Consider the following 26,895-nt stretch of genomic DNA (forward strand, 5'->3'; position numbering starts at 1 on the left):
GACATTTAAGTATGAACTGGGTATTTGATGCTTTAATGAATTTTGTGATTATGCCAATGTCTTTACTCTGAGAAGATGCATGCTGAAGTATTTAGGGGTAAAGTGTCAGAATGTCTGACTTGAAAATGGTAGGCAAAAAGGAAATATGTGCTTATAGAACAAAAGTGGCCAATTTATTAAATCTAAGAGGAGAATATATAGCTGTTCATGGTACTATTTTAAGACTCTCTAAAGGTTTTAAACTATTAAACTTCAAATTATAAAGCATTCATAATAAAAAGTTGGGGAGAAATACATAGCAATTATGGTTTTTTTGAAGGTTTAACAGATTAGCTGGACCTGGCTTTGTAGCAGGAAGATAATAACCTTTTAATTTCTGCTATGCTTATTAGCCTATTAAGGTTCCTAAGTCAGTACTGGCCACTTATAATCTGCCAAAAAAAGTCACCCAGTTCATTTAGATTTGCAAGTTCATTGGCATAAAGTTGTATCTAACAGCGGTACCACACATGGCTGGACATGTTATTAGAACATTCAGGTGGAGATGCCCACTGGGCAGCTGGTCATAAGCCTCCAACTTAGATGTTCAGGTTGGAGACTGATTTAGGAATCATCAGCAATTTAAACTAGGACAAAGTTCTGAGTATGGATGAGAACTCGCGAGTGGACTGTGAAACCCAGTAAGGAGCCACCTGAGAGGTAGGAGAACCAGGAGAGGGACGTCAAAACCAAGAGTCTGTGGGCGCTGTGTTCCCTACATTGCTTGCAGGGAAGCTAGTGACTACGGTTCTAGAGAAGGGAACAGTAAGGAATAGGAAAACTGTCTTTGAGCTTTCCTTTAGGAATTTCTGGGCATAAGGGCAAAGCTAGTCGCTGGGTTCCAGTTCTGGCTCTGCCACGGATACGATGCTAAGGCAAATCACCTCCTTCTCAGGACCTTCTCATCATCTGTTGCACAAAAGGATGGAGGGGCAAAAGGAGAGGCTGGAGGACTGAGTTTCTGCAGTCCTTCCTGTCACCTCTTCACTCCCCGTGAACCACAGCAGCTCTGCCTTCTTGCGGCCATGTTCCCTTTCATCTAACATGTGAAAAATAGCCAAAGAATCCAAGCACTACGCTAAATGGATCTCTGAAGCCCGGCTCACAATCTGGTATTGCCGATCAAGTCTCACAGCTTCAATGACCATGTCTAGGCCGGTACTGGTCAGCTTTCTATTTTTACTCCAGAGGAGCTTTGCCAGCATCCCCAGCTGCCTGTAATCATCTCTATTTACATGTCTTGACATCCGTTTTAAACTCAACCATCCAAAACTAATTTTATCATCTCTAGAAGAGCTTCTCCCAGCTTTGTTCTTACAGACAGGCACCGCACCCCCATCTGTGCTGCTTCCCAATTCTCCTAGCTCCCCATGCCCTCTCCTCAAAAATCCAAATCAGTTCATATCTTTCTTTCGTCGTACACTTCTGGGGAAGGACTGGGCCCTTCTGATTCTCCTAAAATACCCCTTGATTGCTGCCTTCTTTTCTGTCCCTGTGACCGCCATTCATGGCTAGGCTTTCCCCATTTGGGGAAGACTACTTCAGGCAACTTAACTGATCTCCTTTCCCGCAGCATCTTATCCTCCAATCACTCTTCATAGTATTAGGGAAGTTAGTCTGGGGGGACATAAAGTTCAATTTTGGGGGGTGAGGTCAATATACAAATAACTAATAGCAGTCAGAGACAAAGGGCTAAAAATCAGAATTCGAATCATCACCACCATAATAAGAACAGGAACTCTAAGAGCAGATGAGATCTTAGGAGAATGTATGATACTACAAAATGAAAGATCCAATTTGGGAATTATCATACTGGATTTAGAGCTTTGCACAAATGTCCATCAAGTGATGAATGGATAGGGGTGCCTGGGTGGCTCAGTCAGTTAAATGTCTGCCTTCACCTCAGGTCATGATCTCAGGTCCTGGGATGGAGTCCTGCATCAGGCTCCCTGCTCCGCAGGGAGTCTGCCTCTCCCTCTCCCTCTGCCCCTCCCCCGGCTCATACTCTCTCTCTCAAATAAATAAAACCCTTTTTAAAAAGTGATGAATGGATAAATAAAATGTGATATATCCATACAATGGAATATTCTTGAGACATAAAAAGGAATAAAATTCTGATACATACTACAACACAGATGAAGCTTGAAAATATTATGCTAAGTGAAAGCAGCCAGACACAAAAGACACTTACTGTATGATTCCTTTTATCATGAAATGTCCAGAATAGGCAAATCCATAGAGATAGAAAGGAAATTAGCGGCTGCCAAAGGCTAGAGGGAGAAAGGGGAAAGGGGCTAATGTGTATGGATTTTTTTTTTAAGATTTTATTTATTTGAGAGAGAGCGAGCGCATTAAAGAGCACAAGGGGGGAGGGCAGGGAAGAGGGGCAGAGCGAGAGGGAGAAGCAGACTCCCCCCCCAACCCCGACCCCACTGAGCAGGGGGCCAACGGAGGCTGGATCCCAGGACTCTGGGATCATGACCTGAGCCAAAGGCAGACACTTAACCACTTAAATGACTGAGCCACCCAGGCACCCTGGGTATGGGTCTTTTTTGAGCAATGAATGTTCTGAAATAGTTGTGATGGTTGCACAAGTCTGTGAATATACTAAAAACCACTTTGTTGACCTTCGAAAAGGTGAACCTTATGGTATGAGGATTATAGTTCAATAAAATTTTAAATTCAAAATGTTAAGGGTAAAGTTGAAACATTACTGTCAATTTAAATAGAAGTGCCAAACTATGGCTGGTTAGTTTAGTATGTTATAATATCATGCTAAGGAGTTAAAGGTCCTGTGTGAAACATACTGGCAGCAAAAATGGTTGAGGATGTATCAGCACAAATTTTATCATCCCTACTAGAAAACCTGCTTCATTAATGGTTGGCTATTAGCATCAAATCTATGTAAGAGAACTGATTTTCTACCTTAATAAGCAATAAGGATTCTCAGGGAGCAGGCAGGGAAGAGGGAATACCTTCCCTTTTCACTCACTTTATTTCTTTCAGCCTTCGTTTTCTAATCTTGAAATACAGAAAATATTAACCACCTCATAATGTTGCAAACTCTGCAATCCTTGAGAGTCCATAAGAGGTGGATATCCCAGAGTGAATTCTAGCTCTGTACTTAGTGGGCCCATTAAGGAAAGATGACCTACATAAGTGCCTAATACAATCAGTGACATGTATTTTCATTTAATATTTATGACTAGTAACTGTGGTGTTATTGCAGATGAGAAAACTAAAGTTCAGGGAAGTTAAGCAGGTCAAGGTAGAAATTTATTACACGTGGAATTTAATGTCATTAGTTTTAAACTACCTCTTCCCCCCTCCCCATACAGATGAGCAGAAATAGGAATCTAATACTTTCAATCCTAAAACCTGAACATTAAATTCCCCTGAAAGGATAGCCATCAATTTTCTAATTTTGTGTTATTGACAGAGATTTACAAATGGGGGGGGGGGGAGGAAGAGAGCAGGAGAGAGAGTCATTAAGAAAAAAATTATGAGCAAATTGTACGGGTTTATTTACAACTGTAATTTATAAACAGTAACACAAACATCTTTACATTGATATTATGAAAAAAGTCCCATGGCTGAAATGGGCAAAAAATGGAGACTTCAGGGCATTTCTAAAGGGGGAGCCAAAGAAAGAAAAAAAGAAAAATGCAATACAACCGTTGTGGGTAGAGTTATAAATATCAAGTACTGCACCAGGTGCAATTTCATGCAAATGTCTTCAACCACTCAAGTAAACGGTTTTTATTTAGATATTAGAATAAAATATCTTGAACTATGTTGCCTGTTATTCACTTGATTTCCATTAAGTAAATTAAAATAACTGGCTATAAATAGGGTACATCTAAATATTTCTCCTATCAACCCCTTAGAGATAATCCATTACATTTTAGGACACGGCAGATTGTTAGGATTTGCTAGTTCCCAAAAAGATTTTATAAGGAGTCATTCCATAGCCACAAACATGTTCCCAGATTTCTCTCACCAAATGTGTCTAATATAGACCTCAATAAATTAAATTCAGAAAGCCGCAAAATGAAGCAGATCACCTTTTAGTTTTGTCATATTAAAAGATAAAAATAGTTTCAAACCACTGGAACTTTAGCAAGAGAAGACAAAAACCAAAGAAGAGAAAGAAATTTCAGAAACAGATGATAAAACAACTGTACTTAATACAACTCTTATTATGTGGCTTTTTTTTAAGTGGCTACTAGTGTGGTCACAGACCATAATCTCAGTAAGGGTAAATCAATGCGTGTATAACACCTGTTCTGAAATATCCTAAATCAAATATTCCACTTGTAATAAAGACCAATGACATTTTTAAAGGTACACTTCTGTCCCCAAAATGTTTATTTTAATCTTAATACGCCTACCTATTTGTAATGCTTTTAACTGCTCCTTAGAAACCATTAGGATGAAGTTTAGTATGAGAAGCACCCAGCGTTCAAATCATTAGCTAATGGCACAAAAAATGATTTAGGAATTGATGCTTCAACATTTCACTAGCTGGACTGCATTTCCGGGTTAGCTAGAATCTTCATCCACTTCATTAAAAAGATCTCACATTTTTTAAAAAACAGAAACAGCAAGCTATTAATCTATGTAATACTTTCAGCTTCTGATACTGCTCAGTGGATAAAACTAAACGTAGCAATTAAAGGGGTCTCTTCAACTAATTCTATCTCTAATTTTCAGTGAAGACATTGCAAGTATATATGTGTACGGGTGTTTTTAAATCCGAAAGTGATGCATGTTCCCTTTTAAAACACAGCTCTTCAAAACAGAACTGCATTCTGCACCCTTAGTTCATAAGGGCATAGGGTCAGTTACTTCAAAGTCATTCAATAACTGACCTTTATAAATCATTTTACAAAACCAAAAACGCAAAAGAAAATTTAAGAAAAATTTTAACTGTCCAGAAATTGATTATAATAATTTACACATTCTTAAACCTGCAATTCAAGCACCCCCATGAGCAAATGAAAGGTCCTCAGTTAGTATTCAATCAGGAAAATGTGTCCATGTTTCTTTCTCTTGGTTGCCTTAATTTCTTTTGAAATAATTCTCCTTTATATTAACTTTCCAAAGCATCCAAAACTTTCATGATCTGTTGTTTTATGGCTTTGGTAGCATCTCCGGCATTCGGAATCAAATACCTGGGGGGGGAAATGCACGTATATATTAATAACAATTGCTTTCACTCCAGGACTCAGCTTAGATGTCACTTCCAGTGGGAAGCTTCCCCTAACCTATAAAGCGAGCAGACACCCTTATATTTACTCCCCATAACTTATCTCAAAACACATTCAAAAGCATATTTTGAAAGAAAGAAAATCTAAATGTAAAAGCAAGGTGAGTTTTCATACAGTGTATGTACAGCCAGATGGAATGAATCGTAGATCAGGAGTCAGAAGGGCTATATTTGGTCCAATCATAAGCTAGGTGTGAAGACCTGGAAGTCATTCAACTCTGCTGGGCTTCACATTTTTATAGGATTATAAGGATGGTTTAATTTTGAGATCATGTGGTCCTATGGCCCTTGGTGCTGTCCATGAACCGTTTGTCACTGGTCCACAATAAGACAAGGAGGAGCTTGTACCAGACTGTAAGTTAAACCTACAACTCAGCACACTGCTTACTTCACTGACACTTTTTCAAAACAAGAATTTTTTTAATGAAGGAAAACAGAAACACTGACATATTCTGAAACAAGCTTCCTATCTGATTGCAAACCAGCATTTAGTACAGCAATGGTACAGATTACTTAAAGACCCTTCTGTCAAAACGTTTATGAAATTAACTATGGCACTCACTGGAACCATGTGCTGCTAACCACATATGATGAAGCATACGGAAGAAAAAGATCAGCAAAGAATACTAATGAATAAGGCTCAAGTATCCTATTCCACCATCTATTCCCCTAAGAGAGAAAATGTGTTTAATAATGAACTAATTCATGCAGATAATATCATCCTAAGAAAATCTTACCTTTCGATTGCCAAGATTTCTATTCCTGAAGCACTGCTGTTTCCATACTTGAAGGTAATTAGCTCAGGGTGTTTTTTTTTAGATGTAATTTTAACTACAGAATTTAGTGCTTGTCGAGACTGTATATAAGCCAATCCTTTCCGTGAAAGAATCTCCCTTAAACAGTACATGTGTGTTGCAGTAACCAACAGATGACTTGAGAGGGGGAAAAAAACATTAAAAAACAAAAAAGAATTTTAAAGAAATGTCATGCAAAACAGCTGTTACCTCAACAATAAAAAATACTCAACTCCAGATGAAATTACTTTTGAATTAAAGAATACAGACAAAAGATCACCTAAAAACAAAAAAGCTAACCAATAATAGTTTATTTCCCTTTAATTGTATGCAAAATTAATACAGAAAATCCTGTAACTGTTTAAGAGCAAGTTTTATATTTTATATAATAAAAAGTACAATACAATTAAAAATCATTAAAATAATATTTTTAGAATCTACTCTGTATGATATACAGAATACAGTACTTTTCAAACTTTTCCACAGTTATCGTCTATATTCATAAACTACTCTCATTCACTATACTATAGTGTATACTTTACATTGAAGACCACTAAGCAGTAGTTGGGCTGCCTTACATATTTTATAATATCCTGTAACTGGATCTTGAACGTAGAATGGGCACAGAATTATTAACACACCTCCTCCTTGTGTCTCAGCTCACGTAATATAGGGATATACTCATACACTTTTATTTAATGCAATAAGAATAATATCAGAAAAGTCCAGAATGCAGGACATTCTTCAGAATAAATGGCCTAGTCTCAGAGGATTCATTCATCATGGAGAAAAGGGGAGATGGTGGTGAGGGCAGTGGTACTGTTGTACACTGCGTGAGACTAAATAGATTAACAGGTAAATGCATTATGTGAACTATGACTAGATCCTGGATCAGGAAGAAAAAAAAAGAGACTATAAAAGATACTTTGGGGACACTATGAAAAATCTGAGTGTGAACTGTATGTTGAATGATGTTCATTTTAAGGTTATTAAAGAGTGATAATGTTACTGAAGTTGTGTAAGAGAATGCTCATATTCTTGGGTGATTTATGCTGAAGCATTTAGGGGTAAAGTGTCATATCTGTAAGATTCCTCTGAATGGCTTGACAAAAGAGAACTGTGTATGTATGTATGTCTATATATACATACATAAATGGAGAGACAGGGCAATACAAAAAGAAATTAAAATGTGACGAACCTAAGAGAGGCTTATAAAGATGTTCAATGTACTGTTTCTTCAACTTTTCTGGTTAAATTTTTCAGAATAAAAAATTATATAAGAAATATTTTTAAAAATCAAGACATTCAGAGGCGCCTGGGTGGCTCAGTTGGTTAAGTGTCTGTCTTTGGCTCAGGTCATGATCTTGGGGTCCTGGGATCGAGCCCCGTGGTGGACTCCCTGCTCGGTGGGGAGCCTGCTTTTCCCTCTCCCTCTGCCCCCTGCTTGTGCACACACACACTCTCTCTCTCTCTCAAATAAATAAAATTAAAAAAAAGAAAAAGAAAAACATATAATACAAGTTGACAAAGTGAAATTATATCTTATACTTGAATAAAGAAAATTTCTTCTGCAGTTTTTTTTATTAATGTCCCTAAATTTAATTTTACTTCAGCAGAAGGCATTTTAAAAAGTACCTAGGAAACATGTGTCCACTTTCTTTAACTTCTTTACAAGGAAAATGATGCTTGACGTCTGGCTTGTTTATCCAAGTCTGGATGTTTACAACCTCTTTTCTGTCATCATCTGACATTGAAGAGCTGTCAATTTCATCTACGAAGCGTTGAAAGTATTAAAAGTGGGAATTATCAACTTTAAAAATGAGACATTTCTTAACAGCCTGAAAAAATTTTGAATATTTTAAACATATAGTTTGAAAAACAAATCAAAACAATTCTAATCCTGCTACTATATTTCCTTATGCCACTGGCATAATACAGAAATATTATGAAACATCAGACCACATGGTAAGAAAGTCAGGTGAAAATACTGAGAATACACTTGTAATACTGTGTGTCAACTATACTTCAGTAAAAAATAAATAATGTAAATGAATTTTTAAAAGACTGAACTATCTGAGGAATTTCAATACTTTTGCTTTCTGTCACATGACTCTAATCTATGTCTAAACTCTAGAGAGATGGCTGAATTGTCCAACAATAAACATATATCTTGAGGGCAAAAATGGCATAGTTCTTCTTCTCTTGCTGGTTTTTGATTTTAAGAAAAACAACAAAAAAAAATCCATCCTGGGATAAATGAGTAAAAATCTCTTTACTGTTTTTTCTTTTTCATGAGAGAACTGTAAGACACTCTAATTATTTTGTTTTTCTAATTTAAGAAAGGGGAATTACAGTTGCTAGGTTAGTAATTACAAATGTTCCTTCCTTTTTAAGAAATACTTCAAAATATAAAGAGACATAATAAAAAAGGAAATCTCATACATCTATACACCTTCAGCCTAAATAAAAAGTGAAACACTCGTTATATATCTCTCCCCAATCACAATCCTCTCCCTTGTCCACTAAGAAACAGTGACAATCTGTTACGGTTCCATCCTTTCCTTTAATCATATACGAATATCCCTAAACAATATACAGTAGTGTTTTGCATTTTAAGTAACATCTATATAACAGAATGTTCAATTGTATTCTTCCACAACTGCTTCTTCACTTCCAACACTGTAAAATTTATCCACGTCGATACACACAACTCTAGTTTTCTCATTTTCATTACTGTGCAATTTTCCATAATATAAATATAGGTGTAAATATATGACACGTGAAAATATACCATAATTTATTCATCCATATGCCTCTCAGAGGAATGAAAACAGTTGAAATGAAAACTGTTAACGAAAGAAGTTGAAATATTCAGGGAGAGCTAGAAACTTATAAATAACAGGAAGATAGCAACAAACAGAGAGGGGGAAGGACAAAAAGATGTAATCAGAAATAGCACACAAAAAATTTCATTTACCTCAATATAGGTTTCTGGGAAGGTGAATTTGTAATATTTATTAAACTGTCAAATGTGGTTCCCTATAATCTAACAATCTTACTGCTAAGAATATACCCTCTGTATATACTTACAAATGTTCATATAGATATGTGTAAAAATATCCATTGTCATTTGAGACAAAAAACTAAAAAACTACCAGTGTGAATTGTGAGAAAAATGATTACATAAATTATGGTATGCTTTAACGATAGAAAGAGAACAATGGTGGGATATGGGCTGAGATGGAAAATATGCAACATGTATTATAAATAGAAAAGGCAAGGTAAAATTTGGGAGGTTTTTCCCCTCTTATTTTGTACATTTATTTACTGTTTTATTTTTTCTAACCCAATATGCATATTAATTATGATTACTTAACCAAAGTAATCTCGGCAGCACCATTATGAACCAAAGTAATAAATTATTTTGAAAAATATGAAGACAACCACAGAGAATGACAAATTTCCCTGGCACAACATCCCCATCTTGTGGCCCTTCAGCATATTGCCTCCAATTCAAAAAGGCTCTTTCCAGACGTCTCCATTTTGGAATTCCCTGACTTTAGTCCCACAACTCTCAATCTTCTAGGTGGATGGATCAAGGGGATTTAAATAAAATCCCATGGACTTAAGTACGATTTCAACACCGATAATTCCCAGATCATCACCAGTTTATCAGACCTTCTCTCTTTGGCTGAAGACCCCTATAATCAACTGCCTACGCAGCATTTCTGCTTGAACTCTAATGGGCGTAACTTGAGGTGTCTAAACCCAAACCCTGAGCAGAAAAACTACAGATTCTCCAATCTACAAAATCTGTGTCTTTTTTTTTTTTTAAGCCGTTGTTGGCTAGTCCCAGAATGCTTTCTCTAATCACTGCTGGTGCCTGAGGAAAGCATCTACAGATAAATGTTATTACTACACCTGTGTCGTATTCTTCTTCATCCCCAATGCTGAAAACAGGCTTTACACCACGGTAAGGCTTGCCCACTCTGTCACTGCTGCTCACATGCCTATATTCAAAGAATTTTAGAGGGGAAATCATCACTTAGGAAGTTACCAAAGATTTTCACCAAGTATCATATGAATATTTAAACAAAATGTACATATTCTTTGTCTCTAGCCCCCATATCGCCCAGTTTAGAACAGTTATGTTAGGGAAACTGTAACAAGATAAGGAAATTATGTTAGCAAAAGTGGCATTATGTCTTGATAGGCTGAATACTTTCAATCTGTAAAAACTAAAAAAAAATTTTAGTATTTATATTAAAACCAGTGCTTAGATCTGTGTAGCCTTAGGGAGGAAGTCATTTAACCTCTGTGTGATTCTGTTTCTATATCTGTAAAACAGTAGTAACGACAATATCTACCCTTCAAGGTTACTGTGAGAATTAAATCAGTATTTTGTAAAGCTCTTAGAACAATGCCTGGCATACAGCAAGTGCTATGCATATCTGTTAGATAAAATAGATTATGGAACCAAATATTCAAATTCCAGGAGAAGTGTTAAGGCTTTCTCATATGGGAGCAAACACCTAAAGGTTTTCTCCTCCTATTTTTTTTTATCACAGTTTCAGTTGAACAACACTGTGATTCAACAATTCTATATATTATCTAATGCTCACATTATAATCCTCCCATTTTTTATTAGTTACTTTTGTTTTAATAGAAACATGCTACCTCTTTTAAATGTAAATAAATCATGAAAAATTAATCTGCCTTTCTTTTTCAAGTGGCAGAAGTATAAACAACATCAAACTCAAACTTGATTAGTTCTGTAGAAGTATGACCTCTCTCTTTTTAATATAAAAATCTATACCTTAGTACTTTTTAGGTAATCTCAAACCAAGGAGAAAAATGAAAATATTTCAACAAAATACATGTTTCTGGGGAAAAAGCACTGTATTATTTGTAAGATAAATGTTCCATCAAGATTATCTACAATGAAGAAAAACTGACCTTTTTTGGGTCATATATCAAGAGATAGTCCAATATGGAAAAAATTCAAGTTACAAGTCTTTACTTAATCTTAAAATTCAATTTTTTCCAGAATATGGAGATCAAATCTGTATTTTAAATAATTTCTTAATACATATCAATAAAAATCTTATGACCCAATTTTGTTGAAATAGGCTTAAATCTTTACTTCTCCCAAAACAACATTCCTCAACAGAAACCTCACTAGAAAAATCAATTGAGAGCTGAATGTATAACATTCTTTGGGAATTATAAATTAATCAAATATAGTATACAGTTAAAATTAAATAATAAAATCATTTGATTTTATGTTAAAACTTAATACCTAATATAAAATTATCCAATAAATTATCAAATTATACTCATTAGAGAGAAAATGAAATAAATAATTCAAACACCTATGAAACTCAGACTGAGTTTTCTTATAAAAGACAAAGATAATATAGCTTTGTCTGAAAATACTTCAGTGCCTATATGATAAAATTATATGAGATTATTGGTTTTCTCCTGAGAGTAAAGCATAATTAAACAGACATAACATAGAAACAAAGATGTTTACAGTAGATGCTTGAACCAGAAGGCAAGTATAAATAAAGCGAAAATTTAAAAAAAAAAAGGGGGGGGGAGCCTGGCTAGCCAGCTCAGTTGGTAGATGTGACTGGTTCTCAGGTTTGTGAGTTTAGGCCCTACCCTGGGAGTGCAGCCTACTTAAACTTTAAAAATATATATATTTTTAAAGCTATTCATTATTGATCTAGATTTATAATACAACGCATGCACTTTTTAAACAAGATTTCTAAAGATTACTGAAATAGTTCTTAAAACACTGGCTAAAAATTAATGAAATTCAATGGCTGGACTCTTTTTAAAAAGCAGTATATTTATATTTTTTTAGCTGAAGTAATAACAAAAACAGCTATAACATAGTTTGACCAGCTTTTAATTTATTTACCGTGCTCAGAAAGAAACCCGGTTCTTTCTAACTTTTCACTAAATTCTATTTTCAAAATAGATATTTGCCTATAGACCAAAGAAGATAATTTAAATTTTTAAAAACTTCAGAATTTGGGAGAAAACTTGGGATTTAAAATTAGACTAATTCAATGGTCCTATAACAAGAGAAGGTAGAAAGATGATTCACAAATAGATTATAATTTTAAAAGAAGCAACTACCCTTAAAATAGTCTCAGATTAAATTATAATAGAAGCTCTATAATTGGCATAGTCACAGTAAATAAAATAAAAATAAAATAAATAAATAAATAAATAAAATAAAATAAAATAAAATAAAATAAAATAAAATAAAATAAAAACTCTTACCAATAAGTTAGGGGTAAACTACTGCTTTTAAAAATGCTACTTCTAGTCACTGAAAATACTGAAATGACCAAAAAAAAGTAAACTCCATTATTCCAAAGCTTAACTTATATTTAAAATACAACTAGAGGGGTGCCTGGGTGGGCTCAGTCAGTTGGGCCGCCAACTCTTGATTTCAGCTCAGGCCATGGTCTCAGGGTCCTGGGATCGAGCCTGGGTTGGGCTCTGCGCTCAGTGGGGAGTCTGCTTGAGGATTCTCTTTCCCTCTCCCCCTTCCCCTCACTCACACGCTCTCTCTAAAATAAATAAATAAATCTTAAAATAAAACTAGAATTTCTTTTAAAATGTCCATAGATATTGCTGTAATTGATACTCTAAACTGCAGAAAAATTCTGTGCGTATAAAAACTGTAAAGCCATATAAAATTATTAAGTTAGTAAAGTTCTTCTGTGTATCCTAATTGAAGATCCAGTAGATTTTTAAACTTTAGACTTACAGAATCTAATGACAAGTACCCCATCTTACTGGGGCAGAGAAGAGATGGATTATACATTAACATGTCCCCCATGACCTAATTTCTTTCATGGAAAACCAAAGAACTGTGGTTCTTTGGAACTGATTTATATTTGTTTATTCACCAACCTAAATATGTACATCTAATTAAGAAAAATCTTTTTAAAAAGACTGTAAAATTACATAACATACTTGAATTAACAATTTTGAACCATGACGTGTGTGCCTTCTCTCAGTAATAGTCTCTAGTGTTAGGGCAGGAGATAGAAGCAAATTATCTCCAAAGCTACCACCCTGCCAACTCTGAGACTAAGTATTTTCTTTGCTTCACTTTCCTCTCTTTCAGAATAAAACCTGCAGGTTTTATGAAGTTCTTGGATTTGAATGTATTTGATTTTTATCTGAGGAATGGGACATACAAAGAAGCATGCAAGGAAAAACAATTAAAATGATCAAGCGAAAAACAAATACAGCTTAATCAGTATCACACACTTCGAAAAGCAGAATAAGAAAGGTTTAGCATCTGAAACAGCTGCATGAAGTTTTAGCTGAGACAGTGTGAGGCTTATAGAGAGCATGAGGCATGCTAAAAAGGAAAAGGATGGTCCCAGAAAGCTGCTCTCCTCATTGGCTTACCGCTCTGTACATGCTCTGTCTGGCCAAGGAAGATTGAAAGACATTCTATGGCAAATTGAGGCAGAGGACAGAACAAAATGATTATTAAAAACACAAAGGCTTTAAAACAAAAATATAGTATAATCACTTTTTCTAACCCTGAGTGTGCATTATAAAGAAAATGTTTTGATCATCCCAAGTACAAAGAAAAATGAAGAAAAACTAGTTCTGACAGATTTTTTTAAACACACACAATAGTCTTTTCAAGTTACAGTTATCACTAGTTCATTTTAAAATAAAATTTTAATAAAATTTTAAATGTTCATGCTACAAAATCTAGCAATAGTACTCTAGTTCAGAATGCACTAACTTTAAAGTAAAAAAATTATAGGTTTTTGAGAACAATTTTAATGAGCAAAAAAGACTCTCAGGCTTGATAAAATACTTTAGTATTATTTATCAGTGGACCATTTTAGACAGGCAGAATTTTTTTTGGATTTGTGAAATAACCTATTATTTACTAAATAAGGGGAAAATGTACTTTTGTATGAATATGTGCTATAATTAAAAAGTGACAAATAATAAATTTCTGACATTCAATCCTTAAAGTCAAATATTTCAACTTTCCCAGGATACTGCAAGGAAGACATGAGAGTGAAATGAAATAATGCACTTTCAAGATCAGGCTTGCTTAGCAACAAATTCTGTGTTGGAATTATTAGGTTAGCTTCAAACTGTAGGAACAAGAAAGATCAACAAGACTACTACGTGGAGGAAAAAACACTGTGGACTCTACAGTTCCAGTAAGAAACATTATTAACACAATTCCTAAACCTATCATTTGTTAGCTAAACCCTTTATTTGTAATTCATGGGAAAACAGGGGTCACTTAGATTCTGTGAACACAATTCTATGAAGAGCTAAACTCTTAAACTTAAGAAAATGGGTTTCTGGGGTGCTTGGCTGGCTCAGTTGGTGGAGCATCCGACTCTTGACATGGGCTGTTGAGTCTGAACCCCATGTTGGGTGTAGAGATTACTTAAAAAATAATTAATTAAAAAAAAGAAAGAAAGAAAATGGGTTTTTGCTTTATTTAGCATGATCAAATTTTCTAGGTTATAAATTCCTAGAGGAGAAGAGGAGGTTCCTGCTTTGTGATTACTGCATTTAATAGACAGTTCCCATCCATCTGACATGTGGGAAACCGCTACCATATGAAGTGTAATACATATAATAGCATCTTAGTATTTTTTTAATGAACCGCATAAAGAGGCAGTACCATTATTTGAGTTTTATTCTGAGCAGAAGAAAGAAATCTTTACAGTCAAATTTTATAGCAATAAAGGACATCTCTGCAATTATGATGAAAACTGAAATTACCTAATTAAAAAATGGACTTTATGATTTTTCTAGAACACATTCAATTCAACTAGCATTTACCGTAAGACACGTTTCTTTAGTTACCCATCATAAACTCATACCATATAAGCAACTCACCGGTCCACAGGAGTTGATGTATTCTCAATAAAACTGATAACTTTTTCCCTGACATTAACAGATTTCGTCTTCAAAGCAACAGTCATTTTATTTACTAGTGATTTCATTCCTCTATCATTTGAGCCATTAGAAGATTCACCCTGGGGGGAAAAAAAAAGAACTTACTGATAAATTAACTGCTCTCCTAATGATTAGCAGACACACTACTGCTAAAGGTTATCTAGATGTTATGGACTGAATTGTGTCCACATGTTAAAGTTCATTCTTCTAGTACACCTCAGAAAATGACTGTATGCAGAGATAGGGCTTTAATGAGTAAATTAAGGGTAAATGAGGTCCACACAGGTGGGCCTTAATTCAATATGACTAGAGTCCTTATAGGAAGAGGGGGAGACATCAGGGATGCACACACATAGAAAAAAAGCCACGTGCGTGTAGACAGACAAGAAGGTATATATCATGTGCAACCCAAAGAGAGGCCTGAGAAGTAATCAAACCTACCAACCCTTTGATCCCAGACCTGCAGCCTCCAAAACTCTAAGAAAATAAACTTCTGTTGTTTAAGCCAACTACTTGGTTGTATTTTGTTATGACAGCCCTAGCAGACCGAAACACTAGGTAAAACCATTTTAGGGATGGGAATTAGAAATGAAAAATGACGCTATCTGTTGCATATATAAATGTATAAAGTCTGAAACTACCTTCTTTATTTGATAAGAAATAAAGTTATTGACCTTTTCTTAACTTCAATTACTCCATAAAAATAATCATAAGTATCAGAATATCGTTCATGTGGCCAAATTTTTAAGCATTTATTCCTCATAAATTTTTGCTGTTTAAATATTTTCACTTAGGCTTTTAATTTCTCAAGAAAAATTATTTTTTTTTTATTTTTTTTTTAAAGATTTTTTTTTTATTTATTTATGTGACAGAGAGACAGCCAGCGAGAGAGGGAACACAGCAGGGGGAGTGGGAGAGGAAGAAGCAGGCTCACAGCGGAAGAGCCTGACGTGGGGCTCGATCCCAGAATGCCGGGATCACGCCCTGAGCCAAAGGCAGACGCTTAACCGCTGTGCCACCCAGGCGCCCCAAGAAAAATTATTTTTATGTACCTAATGTAATAGGTGTGAGTATAATTCTTAAACTGTTTCACGAAATTGCGCCATATTCCCTAAAAGGCAAGTTGGCAAGAGGTGTCAGAAGTTTAAAAGTGTGCCCATCTTTTGCCCATTAATTCCTCTTTAGAACTTAAGAGAAGGAAATAATTAGAAAGTGCCCTAGGATTCAGGTATTATTAGATGGAAAATTATAAAGATTTTAAAAAAAAAGAAATGCTTTTAAATAAGCACTTTGTTTTTTTAAAATTTTTGTTTTAATTACAGTTAGTTAACATATAGTATAACATAAGATTCTGGTGGTGGGATGCCTGGGCAGCAGAGTCCGTTACGTGTCTGCCTTCAGCTCAGGTCATGATCCCAGCGTCCTGGGATGAGCCCTGAGTCATCAGGCTCCCTGCTGAGCAAGGAGCCTGTTTCTACCTCTCCTCTGCCCTTCCCATCCTTCTCTAAATTTTATATTTATATGTGTGTGTGTGTATATATATATATAATATATTTGAAGGAAATATTTCAAAATATGAAAATATGAATAGCAGTTATTTTTCTTTATATTTTTCACATTTATGTATGTTGCTAAAATGAACATGTGTCATTTTTAAAGAGAAATAAGTTATTAAATAACACAAAACCATATTTCTATTTCCATATCCAAATTTGAAACCAAATTATATTAACTATGGAAATTAAATCCTTTGGTACTTTTTAATATAATATATAACACATCTTTAAGACAGTTTCTTTAAAGGCCTCACTCATTATTTTTCAAATCTGAAGATAGGAACTTGAACAGAATTACTATCCAACACTGTGGGTGGCAATATAAATTAGAATAATGTTTTTTTAGGATAATGCCTTAGCCAATTAAGTGTTTGCCTTCAGCTCAGGTTGTGATCTCGGGGTCCTGGGATCCAGCCCCGAATTGGGCTCCCTGCTCAGAGGGGAGTCTGCGTCTCCCTCTCCCTCTGCCCCTCCCCCCACTTGTGCTAGTGCTCACTCTCTCTCAAATAACTAGATAAAATCTTCAAAAAAAAATGTTTTTTAAAGGCCAGTTTGATGATACTGTAGAATTCTAAGAATTCTGATATGCAATCTTTTGATCAAGTTATTCTCCTAGCGCTAAATAATCATGGCATATGTAAATATATTACTACAAAAATTAATTATAGTAGTGCTTATAACACGAAAAGACTAAAAGCAATATAAATATTCAAAAATTGGGGCTAACAATAAATTATAATATATCCATACAGTGGAATACTACTTAGTCATTCAAAATAAAAACAGCAAATGTTTATTAAATAAATGGTGATCTCACATGAAGAGTTTTTTTTTTTAAAGATTTTATTTATTTATTTGACAGAGAGCACAGCAGGGGGGCAGCAGGCATATTGAGAGGGAGAAACAGGCTCACAGAGCAGAGAGCCCAATATGGGGCTCAATCCCAGGACCGTGGGATCATGACCCAAGCCGAAGGCAGATGCCTAACTACTGAGCCACCCAGACACCCCTCACATGAAGAGCTCTTAGATACCTAGAAGATTAAGTTGAAAACAAATTCCAGAGGTTTATCTCCTGATAATTTGACAATAATATGATCTGACTTATATGGCTGAAGATAAACAGTAATTAATCATCCAGTGAGTTATAATTTTGTAATAACTGCTATCAAATATGTGACACGTACAACACTATACATACACTTGCACATTTAATCCTCACATCACCATGAAGAAAGTTCTGTTATTATAATCTCAATTGCCCAGGTGGAAAACCAGAGCTGAAAAGATCCTGCTGGAGATCATGAAGAATATAAATTGTGGAGATAAAACCCGAACATCAAGGTAAGTCAGACTGGTAAACCTAAGCTAGTAATAACCATGATCCGTATTGCAGTTTCCTTCTATTTCTGTTTTAAAGAATGATCATTAGGTAGGTGTGAACTACTACTTGTTAAGAAAATGACTTAATGACACCTAATTCAACTGACGTAAAATATTTTTGAAAGAGCACAAAAGACTTATTGCCCAAATATTTCCAAAGAAGCACAGGAAAGTGAAAAGTAAATTTACCCACTATAGCAAAACCCTGCAGTAGTAACATACAGCTCTATAACTAAAAATCAAATATAATGGTATTGACAATCAGTTCCTGTCTTCTTCTGCCTAGCCCATTCTCAAATATGGGTGGACTGAAGTTATAATCATGTAAATTTGTGGTGGGGAGAGGTACAGACATGGTCTGCAGGAAATGTGATCACAAGTCTCACTATTCTTTTGGTTCGTACTAATTGGGAGATTTCTAGAACCAGATCACTTGGGAATCCCAGCTAGTCATAGGGCTCAGTATTATCTCCACTGATATTTAAGCTGAAGCAAAAAATTGTCACTAGATGATACCAAACTGCAGCTGGACAGGGAGAAATCTGAATTCAGCAGGTGGCTCTCCAGAACTCCTGGCTAGTATAGATGTGCAGGCCTATTCCATCATTACATTAACCTTGCAATAATATGACTCCTCACTATCAGTGTTTGAAATATTCTGGCTCCATTTCTGTTACGGTGAGGGTTTAACAGTCACCTTTTCTGGGCATTTATCCAAATCTGGTGACGTACTGACACATACACTTACATCAACAGAAGAATTGATACTGCTCCTTGAGCCTGAGGTACTAGCAATCCAATGGCCATATCCATTTTCTGGTCCATCCACATTAATGTCTGCCAGGTGCTGCTGCAGCGCTTAAGATAAACAAGAAGGAAAAAAAACAACAGTTCACATACCAACCCCCTTTGGAAAGATTTGTTACCAGAGAAATGTAATAAACATGTCCTAGCTGAATGAAAAGAGTATCTGAAGATGATTACTGTTATTTTTTTCTGTACCTCTGTAAAGGAATGAAGGACTGTAAGCTACAGAAAGCCTTCCTCTTCTCCTTCTTCTAAAACCCTCTGTACAACTACAATTTTCCATAACTGACCTTAAAGACGACAATAACTATATGTAGGCTTGATTTTTTTCCTCTTTGAAAGGGAATCTTTGAAGTATTAAGAGATAATCTCAGCAACATTTTTATGACATAAAAGATGAAAAGAAAACCTATGGTGACTTTTTTTTTACCACACACATCTAATTAATCTTCCCCATAGTAAAGGAGGTATTAACTGCTATGGAGAGATTATTCTTGAAAAAGAAATAATCCATAATTAGAAAAAAGCTTCTAAAACCCAGACTATAAAAGACTGTTTTTCAGATACTTTTGATAATAAGCTTAATAACCAAGTTCTGTATCATGCTGTCAAAATTCCTAATAAATCACACTGGGGCTTAAGGCTTAATACTACTTACTAAAATAACCCCTTTTGTAGATATCTCTGGGTATGAGCCCCAAAGGTTGTTAGTTATCAGGCCATGATATGTAGGAAATCATCATAATCCTTGCTAATATCAACAGAGACCAAGAGGAAATGGATCCTAATCTATCAAAAATTCTAAGTTATAACACAAGATTATATTAGGTCAGAACTTAATCTTTATGAGACTCCCATGATTCAGACTCATGATTCTACTACTCAACAAATATTAATTTAATTTTACTATTTCTTAATTGAAATATATTTGACCTATAACACTGTATAAATTTAAGGCATACAACATGTTTGGTTCATATATTGTAATATGATTTCCAATTCAGCAACAGTACCTCTATCACATCACATAATTACCATTTCTTTTTTATGGTGGCAATAATTAAGATTTAGTCTCTTCGCAAGTTTGACTATTATAATACAATATTGTTATCTATGTTCACTATACTTACAGTACTCCAGGACTTATTTATCTACTAGTCACAAGTTTGTACCCTTAATAACATCATGCGTAAAAAAGACAGGCTCTTTTTAATCTTTTTACCCTGACCTAATCCTTCATAAATTCTCAAATCTCTGCCTGCAGAGATTTTGGCAATTGTTTTACTATCCTCGATTACCAAATATTAGTTTGAAGATTTGAAAACATCAGCTTATTTGTTTTATTCCATTCCATCCCACATTTTTTTAGCAGCTAATACTTTCAAGTAGCTCAAAAATAAAATAAAAACATAACAAAAAAGGAAAGAGTATGAAAAGTATTCCTCCTACCCTTGTTTCCAGTCCTATCTATTCCACCTTCTCCATAAAAACAAATCTTGTACACAGTTTTTCATGCATCTTCATAAAACGACTTTTTACAAATATAAGCTCATTAAACATATCTACTAAAATAATCTTCCATCAAATATTTGCTCATTTCAATTGTCTATTATGTTTGTTATCTATATGTCCTGCTTGCCCTGCCTTTTCTGAAAATATAGAATGACTGAAGAGGGTGTTTATCCATTAACTAATTTGGTCACTCCAAATCAGGTCTGATGATATAATTTCCTCTGAAAAGTAGAGGCAAAGCAATTAATAAATTAAAACGTTACCCATAAATCCTCCACTGGCAATGCTCACATATTCTTTGTTTTTCTGTAACAAAAAACAGAATTTAAATTATTCCAAAATGTAATTTAATTAAAACCTCTCATAGTTCTATAAACATTGACAAATGTAATATAAAGTTATACATTAGATTTCTGGACCTTTTCTTTTCTTTGACATTTTGGAAGCTGACAAAAAGATATACATATATTTACCTTGTATATTGTAAGGCCTGGTGTTTGTGTGGAAAGAAGGGGACAACTTCATAGCTACTAACAAGACTATGATTTTATTTGTATTATAGTTCCAATAATGTAATAAAGAGTCAAGCCAAAACCAGTTAAATTATACTTTTGGATATAATTAGAGTGGTTTTTAAAAGCTTTCAAAATATGTTGTGTCCTTCATAAAAAAGAAATATAAAAACAAATATTAGAGCTAATTATGAATAAGAAATAACAGAATGTTACCATTTTACAAACTATTATAAAAATTAATAGATCTAATAAACAATGGCAAAGAAAGAATGAGATATAAAGAAGAGAGATATCAGGGCATCTGGATGGCTGAGTTAGTTAAGCGTCTGCCTTCGGCTCAGGTCACGATCCCAGGGTCCTGGGATAGAGCCCCATATGTCAGGCTCCCCGCTCAGCAGGGAGTCGGCTTCTCGCTCTCTCTCTGCTCTTCCCCCTGCTGGTGCTCTCTCTCAAATAAATAAGATCTTAAAAAAGAGAGAGAGAGATCTGGGCAATATGTACTTCCTGATGAAAGCTCACAACACCCAGGACTTCCTGTCCCCCACCAAGTCTCTAGATCTAAATATCAATTTAGAGGAAATACCAGGGACAGAACCTGATAAACAACACCATGTGAATGCAATCAGCAAAATCTACAACATGGGAAACTCTCTATAAGACAAAGTAACCAGTTTTTTCCAACTAATTTGCAAGGAAAAAATTAGGAAAGGGATACTATAAACTAAAAGAGACTTAAAAGATGTCAACCAAATGCAACATCTTGTTTTGGGTCCTGGGAACATCAGGGAAACCTGAAAATGGTTAGATTTTTTATAATAAAGTTTAATAATGATAATGTGGTTATGTCATTATAAAGAGTTTTCAGGGTTCAATTCTACCTACTTTTGTATTTGTTTAAAATTTTCCATGATAAAAGTTAGGGAAAACATTTCTAAAACCTCACCAAGAACTTGAGTTATAAAAAAGAAGTTCACAGTATTTCAAATTCTTGCCATGTGATGGCCTTACAATATATAGTTTATACCAGAGCATTTTTTAAGTAGGCCAATTAAATTTATTAACTTCTTAAAGGTGATAGCAATAAATTATTTCAGCAATAGCTGAAATAATTTGTCAGCATACCTGTAAAAAGTGTGCCAGGACCATGTTCATGTACATGTCTTCTTCCTCTCTACCGCTGCCCATAAAACAGAGGTGCTCCCCACCAGCGATGGAGCCGGACTCGATGGACTGCTTTTGTGCTTCCAGCAAAGATTTTACTGACTGTGCGAACTCAGATGGATTCTGGAGCATCTAGACAATTTTTTAAAAACTAAAAATGTGGCAAAATGGTATCTGACATACATTTCCAAATTTGAAATATTCTCCCACGGAAAAAAAAATTTAAATAGCTACCATAAGAACAAAGGAATAAAGGCTCTTATAAATAAAATTTCTGGGATAAGAGAAAAGAAATGTATATAAATGTACCTATAATACACTAGAACAAAAGTTGAAGATTCACAGAAAGATTAAATATGCAAAGAAAATATTCTAAGAGAAAAATGTCTTTTGTTGTTTTTTAAACGAGCTATGGTGTCATTAGGTATCATGACAAGAAAAGTTCAACACTGAGTGGAAGGGTCCATAACTAAAAACAATACATTAAAACATGGTATATTTTTTTAGTTTCCACTTATATGGCAAATGATATATTTCTTAGAAGACAGAAATAGAAGCCATTTTTTATCAGCACTACTCTAGGTACTAGAGATAAAAGGATGAAAAATGTTAATTTCTTTCCCTCAATGAAAGATATGCCAATAACTACAAAAATCTGTTAAAACTGTTTAATAGGGCTACATAAAAAGCACAGTGAAAATCCAACAGAAAAATGGATAAACCAAAGAAAAGCAATTTGTAAAACAAAATACAAATAACAGATGCTCAGTATCACTTACAATTACCACTGTTTTTCACCCATCATTCTTGTAAAATAAAAAACAATTGGTAATATTCTACAATGTAATGGTATGAAAATTACTCACATCTATAGCTATAAAGTGTAAGCTGGTTCAGTCTCTTTAAATAGTGATAAGGCATTTCTAGTAATGTTTTACATACTCACACCCCTCAAACCAATGGTTCTACTTTCAGAAGCCTATTTTACAGAAATATTTGTGCAAGTTCAAAAACATGTATAAGGCTCAACTGCAGCATTGTTTACTACAAGAAAACTGAAAATAACCCAAATGTACATCAACTGGGCAATAAATTACAGTATATCTGTACCATGGTTCACAATATAGTCATTAAAAAGAATGTACTTAGGGTGTAACTCTTGATCGTGGGGTCATGAGTTTGAGCTCCATGTTGGCCGTAGAACTTACTTAAAGATAAGTAAATAAATACATAGATAAAATGTGGGGATATTAAAAAAAAAGAATGTACTTAAGTGGAAAAATCTCTAAGAAACAGTTTGCTGAAAAAGCAAGTGAACGGTTAAGTGAATAAAGTAAACAAGAAATATATAAATACACATTAAAAGGTCTGGAAGATTAAACAAGTTGGTAATAATTAACTATGGAGATATTCTTTTGAGTTTTTGAAGAAAGAAATCAAATATTCATGAATCACTTGAGCAAATTTTTAAATAAGCATAAAAGAAGAACCATCTAACCCCTCCTAGGCAAATCAAGGATGAGAAAGGCTCAGGGTTCACTTTCAGGATGCAAACAAGTTTGATCACCTTCCTTACTTAAAGCACGCAAAACCGTCCGATTTGTTTTATCTCTATTTTCCATTAAGCTTCCTCTCAACACCACCTAAACCTCTCACTGTCACCTTTTCAGGCCTCAGCATCACCTTTTTCAGATGAGATGGGAAGAAGGGCAGATTGCATAGTCAGCAAAAAGGGTTACCTTTGTCTTCCCCATCCCTGAGGCTCTTATAACCCAAAATGGTTTATATGATGACTATCCCACTCTAAATATTTCTGACAATATTTCATTATTTACTTCACATCTACTCTTTTAATTAAAGTGACTCCTGGATAGCAATTTTAACAAGCAAGCACTACTTGTGTTGTGACAGATACTACTTACTAAATATTAGTTTATTATATGCATAAGTGCTCATGATGGAAAAAAAGGCTTATACTAAAAAGTTTTAAAACAATTACCCAATTATAATAAGAGCTTATATTTATAGAGTACTTACCAGATGCAAGGCACTATGCTAAGTGCTACATCAGACAACTCACAGTAAGTAGCTTAGAATTTACTGACATAACAATGGTAGGCAATAGTAAGCCACAGTTAACTGTTTGCATCTATCCTTTATCATACCCAAAGAGTGTCCTGGTGAAAAGGAAACCTGTTTTAAGTTCAGAGACCCCTCCTTAAGCAGAAAGAAAATGTCCCCAGTCTAGTACATGTATATTTATTTATGAACTAAAGAAAAAAAAACCATTTATTCTCTTACTTTATAAAAAATTTTAACTAGCATTTATACTAACCAGATCTGAATCTAAGTGGAAAGCAGTTGATAAATGCCCAGCATTATACTGTTCCGCAGGACGGCAATCCACCACAAAGAACCGGACTCCTTCCTAAGAGGAAAACAACATTTGACTTACTGGAATTTGCCGTGAGGGTCACATTTTACACAATATAATGTTACAATTAGCCAAAGGAGAGGGAACAGATCTATTAAAAACAAAACTAAACTAAACTAAACACGGCTCTCACAGAATTACGAGGACCCAATTAGAAGAGACCAAGAAAATCTCAAAATTTCAAATAACTATATTCATTTTCAACAGTTGAAACACTTTATATATACTGTTCTTGACTAGAAAGTCCTAAAATATGTAGCAGCAGAATATCAGTTTGGGCTATAAAACTGTATTAGAATTTAAAATTTTCATGTGTATCATGTTAAATATATATTTAAAAACTACATAGTTATAAACACAGATCCAGATACAGTTACTATTTCTGCAAATAGGTGCCCAAGTTGCTAGCAATTCAATTCACGTAAGAACTAAACATCTTGGGGATGAGAGGAAGTTCTGCAATGCTAGTTTGAATTGAAGAAATTCACAAGAGGTCTTTAAACTGGATTACAGGTCATTTGTTTTTTAATACTAGTTCTAATAAGGGGCACCTGGGTGGCTCAGTCAGTTAAGCGTCTGCCTTCAGTACAGGTCAAGATCTTGGGGTTCTGGGATTGGGCTCCATATCAGGCTCCTTGCTCAGCGGGGGGAGTCTGATTCTCCCTCTCTCCCTCCCCCGCTTGGGCTCCCTCTCCCTCTCTCTCAAATAAATAAATAAAATCTTTAAAAAAAAATACTAGTTCTAATAAGAAAAACATGAGAAATGTTTGTTTTAAAAAGATCTATTATAAAACTCCTGTCTTTCCATGCCCATTCTTCTTCCTTCCATCTTGGAAATATACCCAACCTTCCAAATACACATACCCATGGTTAACTGTTGCACTACCAACAATTAAGAACATATACTGAAAAAAACTGGCTCGTTAGACTTTTTATGAAGATAGCAGTAGACAGAAAATTATGGTGTATCCTCAATTCTCCTTTGTTATATGCTCCATGGCATTAGACCATGTAATTCAATTAGCTGTCTAATTACCCAGAACTTAACTATTAAATGCCAAATTCACCTTTTTAAGTACTTTATACAATACTGAGTTGCTTTGTTAAAATATAAAAAAAGATTTGGCAATTTAAAAAAATAATCATCAAGAATAATTATTGACAAACACACAAGCTGGCAGTTTAAAAATGAGCACATAGATTAAACACATTAATCATTCAAAAAAAGCAAAACAGCTACATTGTTGCAGGAAATTAATTTTGTGGGAACTGACAAACAAGGAGGACATGTCGGTTCCCTGCATTTAAAAGGGACATTCCTCTGACAAACTGTGGGCTTTCTTTATTTACCCCTTGAAGCTGATTTGCTTGAAGGATCTCTGACACCGAGATAGCCAGGCAAAGAGCCTGACTCAGATCTGCATCATCATCCTTAATTCCCAACAAAGTACTACCAAATAGATGGTGATTATCCTGTTTGAAAAGAAATTTTTAAAACACCACAAAGAAAAACAAAATTAATCTTTCTTCCAAAAAATATTCTTAATAAACCATGATGAAAGGTAAAATGGTTACAACTTTTCACATTTTAACATTATATAATAAAAACAAAAATAAGGCAAAAATTATGTTATACACTGATCTACAGCCTGATTTAATTAGCAACTGCTAGTGCATATTATTTACTATGTCTGAAGAATAAAACTGTTCCTCTTAAAAGACTGAAAAGAATATGACTTCTTTTTCATCCAGCATCCTAAACCACTACCCATCATCTGACTTGTTTGACATTGTTAGGAACTGAGATGGTCTACATAAGGCAATTATTAAGATAGCTAAAATGAATCCCTAGAAACAAATCTCTTTTTTAATTAATTAGTTTCAGGGGAAATGTTTTTAAAAGGTTTCTCTTGTCTCTCTTCTGAAACGTCTTACACTGAACATAATTTAACCTCATCTTGATATTTCAGTGACATGACAACCAAATAGCAATCATTATTGTAGAATGCCTAAAAAAAAGAAAGAAAAGACAATAATGCTCTCACAAGCACCTGAGGTCACAGATGAACCCATTTACTTTATAAATGGTACTTCTGTGCCTCCTCCACTATTAACTTTTTGCTCTTGGAGTTTTACTTTCTAGGAGCTCACAGCACTCATGTTTCTAATCTGGTGTCCTTCACTTGAAAGCACCTAAGAAAGGTTCTAAGTCTCTATGCAGCTCAGGGACCCTTTTTCGTTCATGAGACAGCTCTGCACCATTAAAACTGCACAAAGCTGAACTCCAGATAAAGGAGGCATAATTATACATCCTCCATCAGATTTTTGAAACTTTTAAAGAAAGCACTAACTTAAGAAATATCTCAATTTTCTCATGATCAAAAGTAACCAATAATCAGAGTAGAAATGAAATAATTCCTAGCGTATCTGTATACTATCTTTTTAAATTT

The 26,895-nt window shown here is 34.5% G+C and overlaps 1 protein-coding gene across 3 annotated transcripts in view; it reads right to left on the reverse strand.

The window, feature by feature from the left end:
• Window positions 1–3,539: 3,539 nt before the first annotated feature.
• Window positions 3,540–26,895, reverse strand: part of TBC1D23 (TBC1 domain family member 23) — a 55,055-nt gene continuing 31,699 nt past the window's right edge. For 2 of the 3 annotated variants that reach the window (XM_045785356.2, XM_045785358.2), the window contains 11 exons: window positions 25,796–25,918; window positions 24,347–24,439; window positions 21,973–22,143; window positions 20,599–20,641; window positions 18,765–18,874; window positions 15,019–15,158; window positions 13,543–13,587; window positions 10,024–10,112; window positions 7,738–7,873; window positions 6,046–6,240; window positions 3,540–5,213 (listed from right to left, as the gene is read on the reverse strand). In XM_045785356.2, coding sequence (XP_045641312.1) covers window positions 5,132–5,213; window positions 6,046–6,240; window positions 7,738–7,873; window positions 10,024–10,112; window positions 13,543–13,587; window positions 15,019–15,158; window positions 18,765–18,874; window positions 20,599–20,641; window positions 21,973–22,143; window positions 24,347–24,439; window positions 25,796–25,918 — 1,227 coding nt within the window. In that variant the 3' untranslated portion in view covers window positions 3,540–5,131. The remainder of the gene's footprint in view (window positions 5,214–6,045; window positions 6,241–7,737; window positions 7,874–10,023; window positions 10,113–13,542; window positions 13,588–15,018; window positions 15,159–18,764; window positions 18,875–20,598; window positions 20,642–21,972; window positions 22,144–24,346; window positions 24,440–25,795; window positions 25,919–26,895) is intronic. The other variant, XM_045785357.2, reaches the window with a different exon arrangement.

This window comes from Ursus americanus, chromosome 4 (genome assembly GCF_024610735.1).
Source record: "Ursus americanus isolate L20-20 chromosome 4, mUrsAme1.1.p, whole genome shotgun sequence".
Classification (NCBI taxonomy): Eukaryota; Metazoa; Chordata; class Mammalia; order Carnivora; family Ursidae; genus Ursus; species Ursus americanus.